General features: G+C 41.4%; 6 protein-coding genes and 1 non-coding gene across 7 annotated transcripts; 4 read left to right on the forward strand and 3 right to left on the reverse strand.

Moving 5' to 3' along the window:
* Positions 1–246: 246 nt before the first annotated feature.
* Positions 247–2,793, reverse strand: FOA43_002316 (uncharacterized protein; the record flags this gene model as incomplete). Its single annotated transcript, XM_038922614.1, has 2 exons — positions 247–2,664; positions 2,785–2,793. The coding sequence occupies 2 exons, from the start codon at positions 2,791–2,793 to the stop codon at positions 247–249; spliced, it is 2,427 nt and encodes an 808-aa protein (XP_038778542.1).
* Positions 2,794–2,878: 85 nt separating this feature from the next.
* Positions 2,879–3,802, reverse strand: FOA43_002317 (uncharacterized protein; the record flags this gene model as incomplete). Its single annotated transcript, XM_038922615.1, has 1 exon — positions 2,879–3,802. The coding sequence occupies one exon, from the start codon at positions 3,800–3,802 to the stop codon at positions 2,879–2,881; it is 924 nt and encodes a 307-aa protein (XP_038778543.1).
* A 1,403-nt stretch (positions 3,803–5,205) lies between these two features.
* FOA43_002318 lies at positions 5,206–5,277 on the forward strand. Its single transcript has one exon. It is a non-coding gene; the product is annotated as a tRNA-Gln (tRNA).
* Positions 5,278–5,775: 498 nt separating this feature from the next.
* FOA43_002319 (uncharacterized protein) lies at positions 5,776–8,412 on the forward strand (the record flags this gene model as incomplete). The annotated part of the gene is made up of 1 exon (XM_038922616.1): positions 5,776–8,412. The coding sequence occupies one exon, from the start codon at positions 5,776–5,778 to the stop codon at positions 8,410–8,412; it is 2,637 nt and encodes an 878-aa protein (XP_038778544.1).
* A 1,221-nt stretch (positions 8,413–9,633) lies between these two features.
* FOA43_002320 (uncharacterized protein) lies at positions 9,634–10,942 on the forward strand (the record flags this gene model as incomplete). The annotated part of the gene is made up of 2 exons (XM_038922617.1): positions 9,634–9,638; positions 9,763–10,942. The coding sequence occupies 2 exons, from the start codon at positions 9,634–9,636 to the stop codon at positions 10,940–10,942; spliced, it is 1,185 nt and encodes a 394-aa protein (XP_038778545.1).
* An 8-nt stretch (positions 10,943–10,950) lies between these two features.
* On the reverse strand, positions 10,951–11,562 carry FOA43_002321 (uncharacterized protein; the record flags this gene model as incomplete). The annotated part of the gene is made up of 1 exon (XM_038922618.1): positions 10,951–11,562. The coding sequence occupies one exon, from the start codon at positions 11,560–11,562 to the stop codon at positions 10,951–10,953; it is 612 nt and encodes a 203-aa protein (XP_038778546.1).
* Positions 11,563–11,788: 226 nt separating this feature from the next.
* Positions 11,789–13,654, forward strand: FOA43_002322 (uncharacterized protein; the record flags this gene model as incomplete). The annotated part of the gene is made up of 1 exon (XM_038922619.1): positions 11,789–13,654. One exon carries the CDS (start codon positions 11,789–11,791, stop codon positions 13,652–13,654), a length of 1,866 nt encoding a protein of 621 aa, XP_038778547.1.
* Positions 13,655–13,681: the final 27 nt, after the last annotated feature.

Here is a 13,681-nt window from a genome sequence, read left to right on the forward strand (position 1 = left end):
CCGCGCTCAAGCTGCCCACCGCGCTCACATACCCAATATTCTTAAATTCTCCTTTGCTCAAATCCGGTAATCTTTCATCTTAGCTTCAGTCATCGTAGTCAACGCTAGCACCAGATGGTGCAACTTTTTCATCCAGAATTTCATTCTACTAGTTATAATTCGCATTCTCCTTTACATTTAAATTTGACTCATTCATCGAACTAAATACCTATTTGGGTATATAAATTCTGTGTCATCACCGCCAACTTAAAAGATTTGCTCCCATGTAATGTCCTTTCTGACAGCATTACTGAATCCTTCATGATACTTAATCCATATTCGGTTTGAATTCTCGCTCATAGCTCCTCGAAGAGGCGCCTCGTCATTCTGTTTTTGCCCAATTTTCGCTCCTCCTGCCAACATCTCCAACCCACCGAGATGCTTTCGACTACTTTTATCCGTCTCGTGGCTCAGCTGCGTCGATAGTCGGTTGTATTTACGCTGGAAATATTCCACTGACGATCCCGGGTGTTTCATCTGTTTCTTTTTAGGCTCTCCTTCCATATCTCTATCCCTGGCTTCCACAGCAACCTGTCGTTTGCGTTGCATTTCCGCTGCCACCCTTTCTCTTTCTCTGTGTTTGGTCTCATGCACTTGTAACATCTGTATGAATACGTCCTGTTTCGAGATGGTGTCTCGAGACATCAGGAAGAGTGTTAAATTCGGCCTGAACCGATGGATCTTCCGTCGTAGCCCATATCGATTATTGTATCTACCTGCTTCTTCCTCTTCCTCTCCTTCGACCATCGCAGCCTCTGTAGTTTCATAGTAAAGCCCAAGTGACTCAGCCACATTCACTGAATGTGCCACCTTTTCGGCATTCTCTTCAAATTGACGGATTCCTAGTTCTGTAGGAATCACTACCGAATTAAGGAGTGGTATCTCATTACTTGCCAAGTGCTGCCGATCACAAGAAACCAGTCCCATCTTCCTCTTCAGCCTCTTTATGACTTCTCTCGCCTGTTTTTTGTGTTCAAAGTACTCGTCCCGGCTCCTGAAGCTAAGCCTACTGTTAGCTTCCATAGCCTTCACTTCGTTGAACGTCTTGAAGAACTTCAATCCAGCTGCACTGCCGTAATTCGCCACGTCTGTGCGATCAAATACTCGATAATTGCGGCTCACCAAATCCCCAAAGAAAAGCCACTCGGAAACCTGGTCCAACTTTCGCATCCCTGCACCATCACACTCGAGCATTGCATTGAAACAACCCCCTGTAACTCGGTCTAGGACACTCGGTGAACACCTACTGAGATTGTCCCTAATTGTTTCTAATTGTTGCTGTTTTGTAACATTTGCCGATCTTGTGTAAATGTCGCCGAGCAGTAAATACCACGCAACTTCGGTATCTTTCCTGTTGCTCCGTGTCCCTGCCCCTGTCCCAGTTCCAGTTTCAATTTCAATTTCAGTTTCAGTTTCAGTTTCATCTGCCCCGTAAAATTGTATGTGGTTGATACAGCTTCGCACATCCCCACCTGTAGACATTACCAAGGCGTCCATAATTTTCTCATTCATCGCTAATCCTTCTCTTTCGCATATTTTCTGGAGCCGGGCTTTAATCTGTCGTGCTCCAGACCTTCTAAATGAAACCACTTCACACAGGGGCCGCAACTTTTCAAGTGCAGGTGCATAAACATCGTTACAGATAGCTATAATTGGTCTTCTAAGAAGAGACGGCCGTTTACGCGACTTCCCCCGATTCGTATCACGTGTATCTCCCAGTTTGATGTTCTCTGTCGCACGACGGTCGTTATACAGTAGATCCAATAGACAACGAACAAATCCCTGTTCAGTGGCTCCGTCCACTTCGTCCACAACTAAGCAGACGGGTTTACCGCTGAGGCTCTCGTTCTGGACGCTGTTTCGAACCTTTTCCCTGATCACAGAGGCTGCCCGCTCATCACTGGCGTTGATTTCGGACACTTCATACCCCAATTGTTTGGAAATAACGTGAGCAATTGAGGTTTTTCCGGTTCCGGGTGCTCCATGGATAAGTAACACTCTTTTGTAGGGCCTGTGGAATGGATCGGAGAATAACGACGCAGTTTGAGGTCGGTTCGCTTGTAAATATTCTGGCATCATCTGATCCGGAGTGGGCCTGCCAAATACAACCTCGTTCCACTGGTTAAGCCACTCCAATATGTGTCGATTGGTCCTTTCGTTTCCTAAAAGATCGAAAAAGGATTTAGGTCGGTATTTCTCAGTCCATAATGAATCGACGCGTCTGCCGTCTTTCAATCCATGAAACGTCTTTTTAAACCTATTACTGGTATTTTTAGGTTCTTGATGGTGGATCAACTTTTCAATCTCAAGCTTGCGACGAAGATTTCCCATGTCTATCAATTGGATAGTGTCTGAAGCCAAAGTGGCTTTCTCGAGAATCGGTTCTTCGTTGTATTGGCCACGGTTTTTCGGCTGTAGGCATATGGTTTTGCCTGAAGAAAGCATAATCTCTTTAGGTAGCACTACTTGCACAGAACTGGAGTACTGGATGTCTTCTTTGAGCTGAGTGGAGTTGGAAGATTGAGTTGATTGGCCCTTCTCTGTGAGATCTTGGATAGATTTGAACCCGGAACTCGTCCCAAGCAAGGACTTGGAAAAGTCAAGGCCTAGTGATGGCATGGCGTACTAAAGTGTACTAAAATGAAGTAATTAAAAGAAACAAGGAGGTATTAAATGTTAACACTGACGCGAAGAGATCAATGTCCCACTACGCGTATATAGCGCATCCGTACACCAATTTTTCACTATCGACATTCCTATCGTATGATATGTTATTATTATGAGTAAATGTAGATAGATTAATTGTGCGGAGAACTGCCAAGAACTGCAACGCACATCATCAGAAACAAAACACTTGGTCGTCTTGCACTGAATTCAGAACACCCTTCTCCCATCCAAGTTCTTCAGTATACTGGAGAATGTTCTTTCTCATAGACACGGGACCACAAACGAATACCCTCCTATTTGGGGAAGGTTCAGGGAGAAAGTCCTCAAGCATTTTTTTGGTGATATAACCGGTTTGGCCGTCCCAGTTTTCAGGCGGATGAGTCAAAGTATACGTCACGCTGAAGTATGGATACCTCTTAGCTGTGTCATCCAACTCGTCCTTTAATAGGATATCATTTCTGGTTTCATTAGCATATAAAAAGTGAACCTCAGTCGTATCTTCGGGAGTGGTGATGATGGCAGCCATAACCTGCAACATAGGCGTAATTCCAGAACCTCCAGCAATCATATAAAGCTGACTGGCCATGTTAGGCTGGTATGAAATGCGACCCACGGGACCCTTAAAGTCCACAGTCTGACCAGGCTTCAAGCCTGCAAAATACCGAGAAACCGTACCATCCGTGTATGACTTCACCATGATATCAAAGAACCCCTTGTCGAACTGGTTAGAAATAGGAGTGTAGTACCTAATTTCTTCCTTACCGTTGATATTCACACGACAGGCAAGGTGCTGACCCACAGGGATACTCAATATATCGTATTCTTTGTCCAATTTGAACCTATAAATGGCTGTGTTCTTGGAAGCAATGGTCATGTCGGTCAATTTGTAAGGCTGAAATATCGTCGAGCTCATAATAGGTCTGTGCATTCTGACCCGGACGAAATGGAAGCCGAAAAAAACGGCTAAAATAGCCACCATGTATGGAACATACTGGACATGAAGAATGGCCGTTCCTCCCAAGCAAAGCGCCGTAGGAATGTAAATTCCGTGCAATGGCGTCTTCAAAAGGTCTCGTTTGTCCTCTGCAGATGCCATTTTGCTGTTTGAACTAGAGAAAAAGATGAAGTTCTGTTGGTTACAAGTACCGAAAATGCCGCTGTGCCTCAAATATGATGGAAAAATTATGTGTTCCGGTGTATGGATGTAAATCTATATCTTGTAGATCTGTACTTTTAGTCAGTCGGGAATTCTTAAGGTTACGGTGATAACTTTGGCACCCCCTTCCCTCTTCACAATAGTTAACCAATGTAATTAGTAATTCATGTTTCTTCTCTTCGGCATTGCTATGCTAATTGGTTTCTACTTCTTTCTAAACTTTTCAATCTGAAATAAATGATTTTTGTGTTGTGGTATTAGTTTACTATGCGTTGATGCTACAAATACAAACTATTTGGAACGCAACGTGTTAAGGATGCATAATTGCCCAGGTTTAAACTGTTGGTATCTTTCGTTAGTTTGTTTCCAGAGTACTTATAGGAACGGTTTCTCGAATTCCGGCGCAACGATAGTCCAGTCTCAGAATCTGCATGCCTATTGGGGATACTTGCATATTGGTATATGCAGAAGATTTCAAGAAATATGCAAAAGAAGTTCTATTATGACATTTCATGCACATTACTGCAGTTTTATTGTGTTAATCGTTAAATATTTTTGGAAAATTTCTTTTTTTCCTCCTCTATTAAAAGGAAACAGTCCTCTATCCTGCCTCGTGCATTTGGTTTATACATCCGTTCAGTGGTTTTGACTTAGGAGTCTATTCATTCATGAGAGCATTAGTTTGAATGAACATTTTGGAAATGTAGTCTTTATTAGTACGGTTGTGGCTCATCACTTATAATACTTATACAAAGTATTACACGTAAATTCATGCTGAACCAGAGTTGAGAAGAAGATAGTTTTTTTGTTTAACTTGAACTTGTCTTTATAAGAATAAGATGATTTGGACGCTCAGTTGGGGAACGACACTGTGCGTTTTATGTTGGAATGTCAGACCAAATTCTAGACGCATGATGTTGACAACGTTCCATATTCGGAGAGTGACGGAAGCCTCTATTAAAAGCCAGTCATCCTCAAGACATCTGTCAATCTTGGATTCCTATTACAGAAATACATTTTTCAATTGACAATCTCAACCTAGTGGCTTAGAACTGAAGTAGATAAATTCAAATTTACAGAATCCCTTCGACCAGTTAACTGTTTTGCTACGTTTCCTTTTTCTAGTATAATTCATAACCTCTGAAATCTGTCCAAAAGCAAGCTTCTGAATGAGAAACACAGATGTCCTTTTGAAACTTTTTTACAGAACACAAGAACAAGAGATTCTGTGATTCAGATATGACATAACTGACAAGATACAATATCTGTTCTTTTGACTATCGTAATATGATGATCTTAATTTATTCTCACCCTAAAGTGGACGACTTAACAAGTCGCAATATGGTTGTATAGTGTAGTGGTTATCACTTTCGGTTTTGATCCGAACAACCCCAGTTCGAATCCGGGTACGACCTAAATTATAAATCTATTTTTTTATCTCAGCACGTGAACTGGTACTTCATTAAATTCATGCGGAGTTGAGATTCAGTATGGATGGCCTAGGATACTCCAAGTCTAAGATGCTCCTTCTCTAAGATGCAAAAGTGTGAAGCAAGCAGTAAATATATTGAGCCTACCCCTTGTCTACATCCCTACACCCAAATAGATCTGCCCGAATTCTCTGATAGATGCTCTCCCTCTCTGCCTTTGTTCTTCTTCTGTACTCTCCTTTTTATTTTTTCCCCATCTTCATTACTGTCATCCTTTTCTATTTTACTTCTTCTTCTTTCTTTTTTACTTATTTTCTATTCAATCAGTGCCGTTGGGATTCTTGCTGGTCTCACTGACTCACATATTGAATCAGCCATAACGAACTCTTTCATACATACTTCAATTATACCTGCCATACACTGCTCTTTTCCCGCTGATCACTTTGTTGATCATTTTCTTTGTCTTTGCCCGTACCCTTCAGCATGAGCACTAGCCAATTACACGAGCCACACGACCCTTGTTCTGCTGCTGTGTCAACCAATCTGGCTGGTCGTAAGGCTGCCAAGTCGCTGAGGCTATTTCGTGGGGAGACAAGAGAGAGACACGAGGGAGCTCGAGACGAGGGACAATCTGCTTCGGCTGCTACATCATCGTCGACTTTATTTCCGGTGTCCGATACGGTATCCGATACGGTGTCCGATACAGTTTCTGAATCTGTGTCTGCCTCGAAATCTACTCCTACGCCTCCTCCGGCAGTCAGCTTGGCTGCAACGTCTACATATTCTACTTCTGTTCCTGCCATTTCAACGTCTTCCATAGGTTGCCCACGTCATAAATCTATTACCATCGCAAGTCTTAAGTCTCATAAAAACTCCGAGCTGCTTGGGAGGCAATTTGGTCAACATAAATCTGTTTCACCGATTGGGTCGTTTGATTCAGAAACCGTTTCTTCTGCCATATACTTTCCCCATGCTCCTCCAAATGCCCAATTCAATCTCACACCTGAACATCTTACACCTGCTGCCGAATTTGATCATACCGTGGACGATTTAGGCGATATCGAAGAGATTGAAGAGGCAATAGAGCACGAAAACAAAAAGGAACATAACGAGGAGGTCGAGAAAGTGTTCAAGAAGGTTGTTTCTGCCCAAAATTCATTCAAAGAAACTTCTGCAGTATTTGCAAATAATTCATTCTCCCCCGAAAACCTTAACGAGGAGGTTTATCCGCTGGCTGTTGAATTACAGCCGTTTAAAAACAAGGTTGGCGGCCATACAGCTATCTTTAAATTCAGCCACCGTGCAGTGTGTAAAGCTTTGGTAAATCGAGAGGACAGATGGTACGAAAATATTGAGCAAACCCATCCTGAGCTTCTTAAATTTATGCCTAAGTACATAGGAGTTTTGAACGTTCGATACAGCACACTAGTGGATGAAGCTGCCGATAAGAAACTTTGCCTTTCGCCAGAGTTTAGCAATGAGTGCAAAGCTCAACAAAAAGCCGCACATGATGCTGCAAAGGCTGCTCAGCAAAAGGCCATTTCCCTTGGTAGAATGCCTCAAGCCGTCCCTGGTGAAGAGGTTATTCCAGAGGTGGTTCTAGAAGACAATCGCCACATAGTACCCGAATCTCTTTGGTCACATTATTCGTCGCCTACTCCCAACGGATCTTCGTATCTTTCGCCCCACCAGGAAGAAAGACCAAGGTTTTCCTGTCGTATAAAATCGGAGGACTCGCTTGGGTCTACTACGGTCAATAGAAAGCTTCAAGAGCTTGTTTTGACCGAGGTATTTGCTCCAATTAGAGAATATACCAAACGTAACAAACATGGCTCTCATACGAAGCATAGAATTTTATCCTCCGAGATCCATACCAATCCTCAAACTACGGGAGAGACTTTGGAAGACAACACGATACCTAATATAAGACGCTTCCATCGATATTCGACCAACAGTATATCTGATTCACAGCTTAGAGAGACCTCAATTACCAAATCTTCCGATCAGGGTAGCTTCAACAGGGAAGACGAGGCAGTGGAAATAGAACCTTCTTCGGTTCATTCCGATGATATTAAGCTTGGTGTGGAAGACGGGAATACCTTTCCAGATAGAAAAACAATTGTGTCGAGCATTAAAGCGATTAGACACGAAAGGCTTGGGAAAGAGCTGAAGACTACCGATGATAATGATGACATCTTTATGATGGAGCCCTCTGGAGAGCACTGCAGGGAGCCCCCAGAGGAGGCTGTGGAAGAAGATATACCTGCAGATATGTTATCGGCCTATTCGTTTCCCCATAAGCTTCGGAAGCATACCACTTTCGAAAGATTCATCATGCTTGAAGACCTCACACGAGGAATGGAGCATCCATGCGTATTGGACCTAAAGATGGGAACCAGACAGTATGGAATCGAGGCCAAGGCCACCAAGCTAGAGTCACAGAGACGTAAGTGTCATCAGACAACATCTCTTAGACTTGGAACAAGGATCTGTGGTATGCAGGTTTGGGATATGAAACAAAATCGGTTCATTAATAGGGACAAATACTTTGGAAGGAGCGTGACTATCGGAGAGATGTTTGTAAGGTCACTTTCGCGGTATTTGTACGATGGGGTGAGTATTTTCTCGATAGTCAAGCATCTTCCAAAGCTTATCGAAGAATTGGGTGAGCTTGAAAAGACTTTCCGGACATTGATAGACTATAGACTCTATGGGTCGTCGATATTACTCATATATGACTCGAATGCAGATAGCAGAAGTGAAAAGTCTACTTTAATTCTTCGCATATTAGACTTTGCGCAATGCCTTATAGGTACGGAGCCATTACCTGAGAGTACAACGTTTGCACCGACACATCGGGGTAAACCTGATTACGGATTTCTAAGAGGCTTGTGCTCTCTTATTTTCTACTTTAAGCTTATGTTTGGAGAGTATACAGGCACTGAATACAAAGACTATACAGGGGCTTTGAAACTAATTGATGAGCTCCGTAAGAAGGGGAAACTTGATCACAACTGTGAATGGTTGGATCGATTTGATGAACAAGAAAATAAATGTCCTTATCGATTTGATTTGGTTCCTAGAGAAGAGGATGATCCGTATGACGACATCTCAGAGTAAGATGGGCAGAGGATGGGGTTATCTATATAACATTCCTACGCATGTATTTTATTTAAAACTATATCAGTGGTACTCGTAGAGTCAAGAAGCTATGATGCTTGAAAATGCTTACAGACTGAAACAATATATACTTCCACCAGATTAGACCAGAAAACAAATCAATATTGATCTTCAGCTCATTTCTACTAAGTGAAAGAAGTAGAAAAGAGGTGAAGGAAGGAGGATGTGAATTACCATATTAGGAGAATACCGGAATAAATAAAAGGATTTGAAATAAATACGATGTACATCTAGATATAGTAAGATGAGAATTCCAATACCATTGACTCATGCTCTCTGCTAAAGCGGTTACTAGGCAAAATAGAACATCATGTGAGCGTACGAGTGACCTGTACCTATGCTTCAAGGATGGCCAAAATATTTACAGGCCTAGGAACCCAGTGGATTTTAGAGGTAAAGGTGGTAATACAGGTATATATATATTCTTCATCGACTTACTAAGCTAACGTATACCAGAGCAATGTTAACCATAGTGGAAAGCACAATGAAGATCACGGCATAGTCAACATAACAACGATGAACTAATTAGTACTGGATCAAGTATAAAACATAAAAACCACCTAAAAGTAACCCCTTCCTTCATTCGAGAATATATATATTTTAATTAGTATGGACTATACGTCTTGGCAATTCCCGAAAAGTTCTGAAGCATGAAACCCGAATTATCTTATTATCAGAGCACCTTCATGGAACAGCAGGATCGATACAGCCAAGAAATCCAAAGAGAAGATGTGTAATTGTCATCAATCAACGGTTCCACCGACTTTTTTAGCCTCCTGTTTCTTTGAGGCCTCCTCGTATTTGGTATCTCCTCCAACTTGGCTCGCAGCACATATTCTGAGACTTCTCAATTGATCGAAACATTTGGAGCTGTAATTGTCTCGGTTCAAACTTAAGCAGTTCTCATATTCACTAATCAGGCTGGCACAGTTCTGCTGGATTTTGTGAAACGAGGGAACATCTTCCCGCACACATTTTTGAAGAGCCACCTGGTATTTGATACATTCTCTTTTATCTCTCACTTCAGGTGACTGCATACACTTATTTAAGCCTAAAAACGATTCAGGGCAACTTTTGGCAACATCATCAAGAATAATATCATCAAGAACTCGTGACATGACTGGACATAAGAACAGTACTGATCTTAACTGAAGCAAAGCAATGGAGTTGCTTCTTCAAATCTCATTTCTAGTCGTGCGCGATTTTCAGACTAAATGAATTTCCTCTCACTCCATCTTCTGATTCCAACAGGTGTTGAGTCCCATTTTATATGTCAAAGCTGTCTTCAAGACAACTTGATTTTCAATATTTAGTATCTTTGAATCCGAAACTATCTAAATATTACGATGAAAAGTTAAACAAATATGATTTCCAGTCCAACGATGCGGTGATATTACTTACTGAAACTCTCTTCATAACCAATTTGAATCTAGATGTTCATATTTCCAATGATAGACTTTGCCCGAGATATTTCAATAGGCTTGATTATATCTATTTCATACAAGAACTCATGGAAGGTTCCAGTTTATCTCCTGAATCGAAGTACTTCGGCTTGGATATCGGTACTGGTCAGATGGCAGTATATCCACTGATGGCAGTGAAGATCATCTCTGAGCTGACTTGGATTTTGGCAACAGATATTGACCAAATATCTGTAAATATGGCTCTCAAGAATGTTCAAAACAATCATCTTTCCGAGAAAATCCTCATTGAGCTTGTTGATAAGGACGACAATTGCTTTAGAGCAGTCAATCAGAAAGATACTGATGATGCCGTAGGTTTTACCATGTGCAACCCTCCTTTCTATTCGTCAATATGGGAAATGCAATCCAAAAGAGCATTGAAGCAAGCAAATGAAGACAGAGAAACAGTCGTAGGTACCAATCAGGAGTTGATCTACAGTGATGGAGGAGAATTAGGTTTCATACAAAAGCTCCTTAAGGACAGTAGAACAGCTTCCAAAAAAATACTATGGTTCAGTAGTCTTGCTGGTAATTATCATACAGTGAAAACTCTAGTTAAGGAATTTGACTCAGATTTCAACTACGGTATCTATGAATTCCAGAGTGGGCTTACTAAAAAGGCCACTAAACGGTGGATCGTCTACTGGAGTTTCCAGTTCCTAAGACCTTCGATCAGCCTATTCAATTCTAAAGTCTGTGCTCCCCCGTTCCGCTTTATCATGAATCGAAAAATTGATTTTGCAGCTGCATACACCAGAATCAGGGATTTACCGTATTTGGAGATCAGCACGGACGAGGACTTGAGCGTCTTTGTCAAACTACCAGGAAACTGTTGGTCAAGATCTTACAGAAGAAAGAGGCAGCAGAACAGTCAGAAACGGACCAAACTGGACGGGAGTTGTTGGTTCGAAGTGGTTTTCTACCAGGATCAGACGCTGATTTACTGGAAATACGGACAAAAATACCAGACTTTCGAGAGTTTTTGCGGATGGTTGAATAATACTTAAAATAGCAGCTATAGTTTCTTCAAATAGCCCTGCTGAATGAGCCTTTCCACATCAGCCTGCCTCACAAAAAACTGAGAGTCCTTGGTCAAATTGAATACACCGTATTCGGTTTGGATTTCTCCTGCATCCTTGAGTACTCTGACATCAATGAATACATCACTAGGAGGCTCCAAAGATCCACCGAGGTTTACATCAGTCATGGCTCCCTTAAACTCACTCACAAGCTCATTATATCGCGCTAGGTAATCCTGCTCGTGCTGTGAGAAGTTTTCAGTAGTATCCTTATCTATTTCCACATTAGACCATACTAGACCGTCAATCTGCTTAGCTCTCTGACGCTGATATGCCAATACACATCGCTTATTACGTCTCATGCAAAGATGTGTGACAAACAGCTGACATTGCTTCACTTTATCTGTATTGCTCGGTATTATATTGTCTCCTGTTTGACTCGCTGAATTCTGTTGGGCTTCCTGTGTTAAGATATCTGCTTCTCTTTGCAAGTCTCTAGTTTCTCGCACTATTGATCTGATAAGATCCCGCTCATATAGGGGGATCTTATCAAGATTGAGAGCTCTTTTCGCTTCTGAAATAAGCTTATTAGCCTGATCTCCGTACATCTTCTTATTAAAGAACGCTTATAGTGTTTGTTTCGGCCTCTACTGAAGTTCTTTAGTTCCTAAGAATTTTCAGTTTTCCATTTTCGCATATTTCAACGTCGCGCTGAAACGCGTCATAACGCGAAAAAAATTACTGGAAGAGTTTGATAAGTGACAAATCCTTAGCCTCAGGAGAATCAACAAGTATTAAAACATCAAGTTGTGCATCGTTGTCCTATAATCAGTTATGCCAACCTATGGAAGATCAGGTAAATGCTCCCAACTTCGGACCGGGTCTCGCAGCTTTCTATTATCACCTACTAAGCACACCGTCTCAAGCGATGATCATGAATCTTCTTTGGTTGTATCTTCTTCAGAACCAAAGAGAATCAAATTAAGTCAAACTTCCTTGTCATCTCCACTCAATTCCTGGAAATTGTTTACCTCGGACACTGATTTTCCGCGATCCATTGATGATAATCACAGCACTTTACATATTGAAAGTATCCAGAGTACCACTCCAGACTCTGCAGACTTGATGCAAGATACAAACGCCAATCTTGAGTCACTTTTTGGAAGCTTGGACCATAGAAACTTGCCTAATAAACCGTCTGCACGCTCTACAAAGACCACGTTCTTTAACATCCGTACACCAACGTATAATAGTGAAGATGAAGAGAAGGACCCGGAGGAGACCGCCGGTGGTAGTGTAACTCAAATAAGCAGACAGTTGAACTTGAGCGTACAAAAGCTTGACAGCGAGTCCCATATAGAGCAGAATATGGACATTAAGGAGCCGATAACAAATACTTCCTCTCTAGGCAATTCCCTAATAGAGAACATTGCAAGATCTTCGCGTACGTATGGAGCTACTAGAAGTTTTAAAGCGGATGAAACACGGCTTTCTGAAGATGAAGGTGAAAATGAGGACGACTATTTCGATGATCAGGTGGCAAACAAGACCAACACTAATATTCAATCCACTTTAGACCTCAGAATATCGGGTATGAACAACCAATTCAAGGAGGAGGTCGATATATTTATAGAGGATTATGGTTCTGAAGATCATTTGCATAATAAATTACAAATTTTGATGGATTTTAAAGAAAGAATAAGTGAAGATAATGACTTTGGACAATTTGTTGGTACTACCGGACTACCTGCAGAGTTTATAGAGAGTATTCTCAAGCCTGGTGACTACGATACAGGAATAGGCCTTGGATTAGTAGAAATATGCAATATCATTCAACGGCAGAACAATAATCATTATGCCGTAATTCTTTTCTGCCGCGGATTTCAGCATAGACGCAATGCCTTGGGTAAGCTACTTGCGGAGACCAATCAGCCTGATAAAGTGATTGAATTTCTAGGCTTTTTGGCCGGCAAAGGCGAAGATATAGATATCTCACTGCTTGTGGATAAGCAGGGAGCTGAAAAGATACTTGAAACTATTGTTGATCGCTTGAAAAATGCCTCCAAGTCTCAGTCTCAGTCTTTTTTGCACTACTGCATCCAAATTTATTCATCAATGATGGTCTCAAAAGCGTTAGAACCCAAGGAAATACTCCTAGATTCAACAGATCAGATTCTGCAGATTGTCATAAATTACAGACAATATACCCGTGATCTTTTGGTATCTGTTCTTCAGTCTGGTGTTTTTATCACGAGTACGTTAGACGTAGAGAGTCTTCCAGAAACAGTTTCCAGCCAGCTATATAGCGAACCACTTTTTCAATCTCTTCTAGAGATTGCCATGCGTTCAAAAGATAGTCAGTTAACCTTATTTGCTCTTGGTTATCTGGTGAACTTTACAGAAGAAGACAAATTCATTAACCGACTGGACCACAAGTCAATTTTACCGATGAAGAGTTACCTTGACAGGCTGAATCTCGACTCTAGAGTGGCAGAAGATGTCTATAAAGTAGGCTATTTCTGTCTGATCTACTCAAGACTTCTTGCCAACAATAATTTTGTCAAATGGCTCACTGTGAGTCGGGAAACTAGGCCGAAGTTGATCATAGGTCTAAGGAGATTTAATGAAACCATCCCTAATGAAGAGAAGCTAAAGGATCAAATCAACTATTTACTACATATTACAACGTCTTCGGATTAGTATCCATATCATCTAATATACACGCAT

Source organism: Brettanomyces nanus, chromosome 2, assembly GCF_011074865.1.
Source record: "Brettanomyces nanus chromosome 2, complete sequence".
NCBI classification, from domain to species: Eukaryota; Fungi; Ascomycota; class Pichiomycetes; order Pichiales; family Pichiaceae; genus Brettanomyces; species Brettanomyces nanus.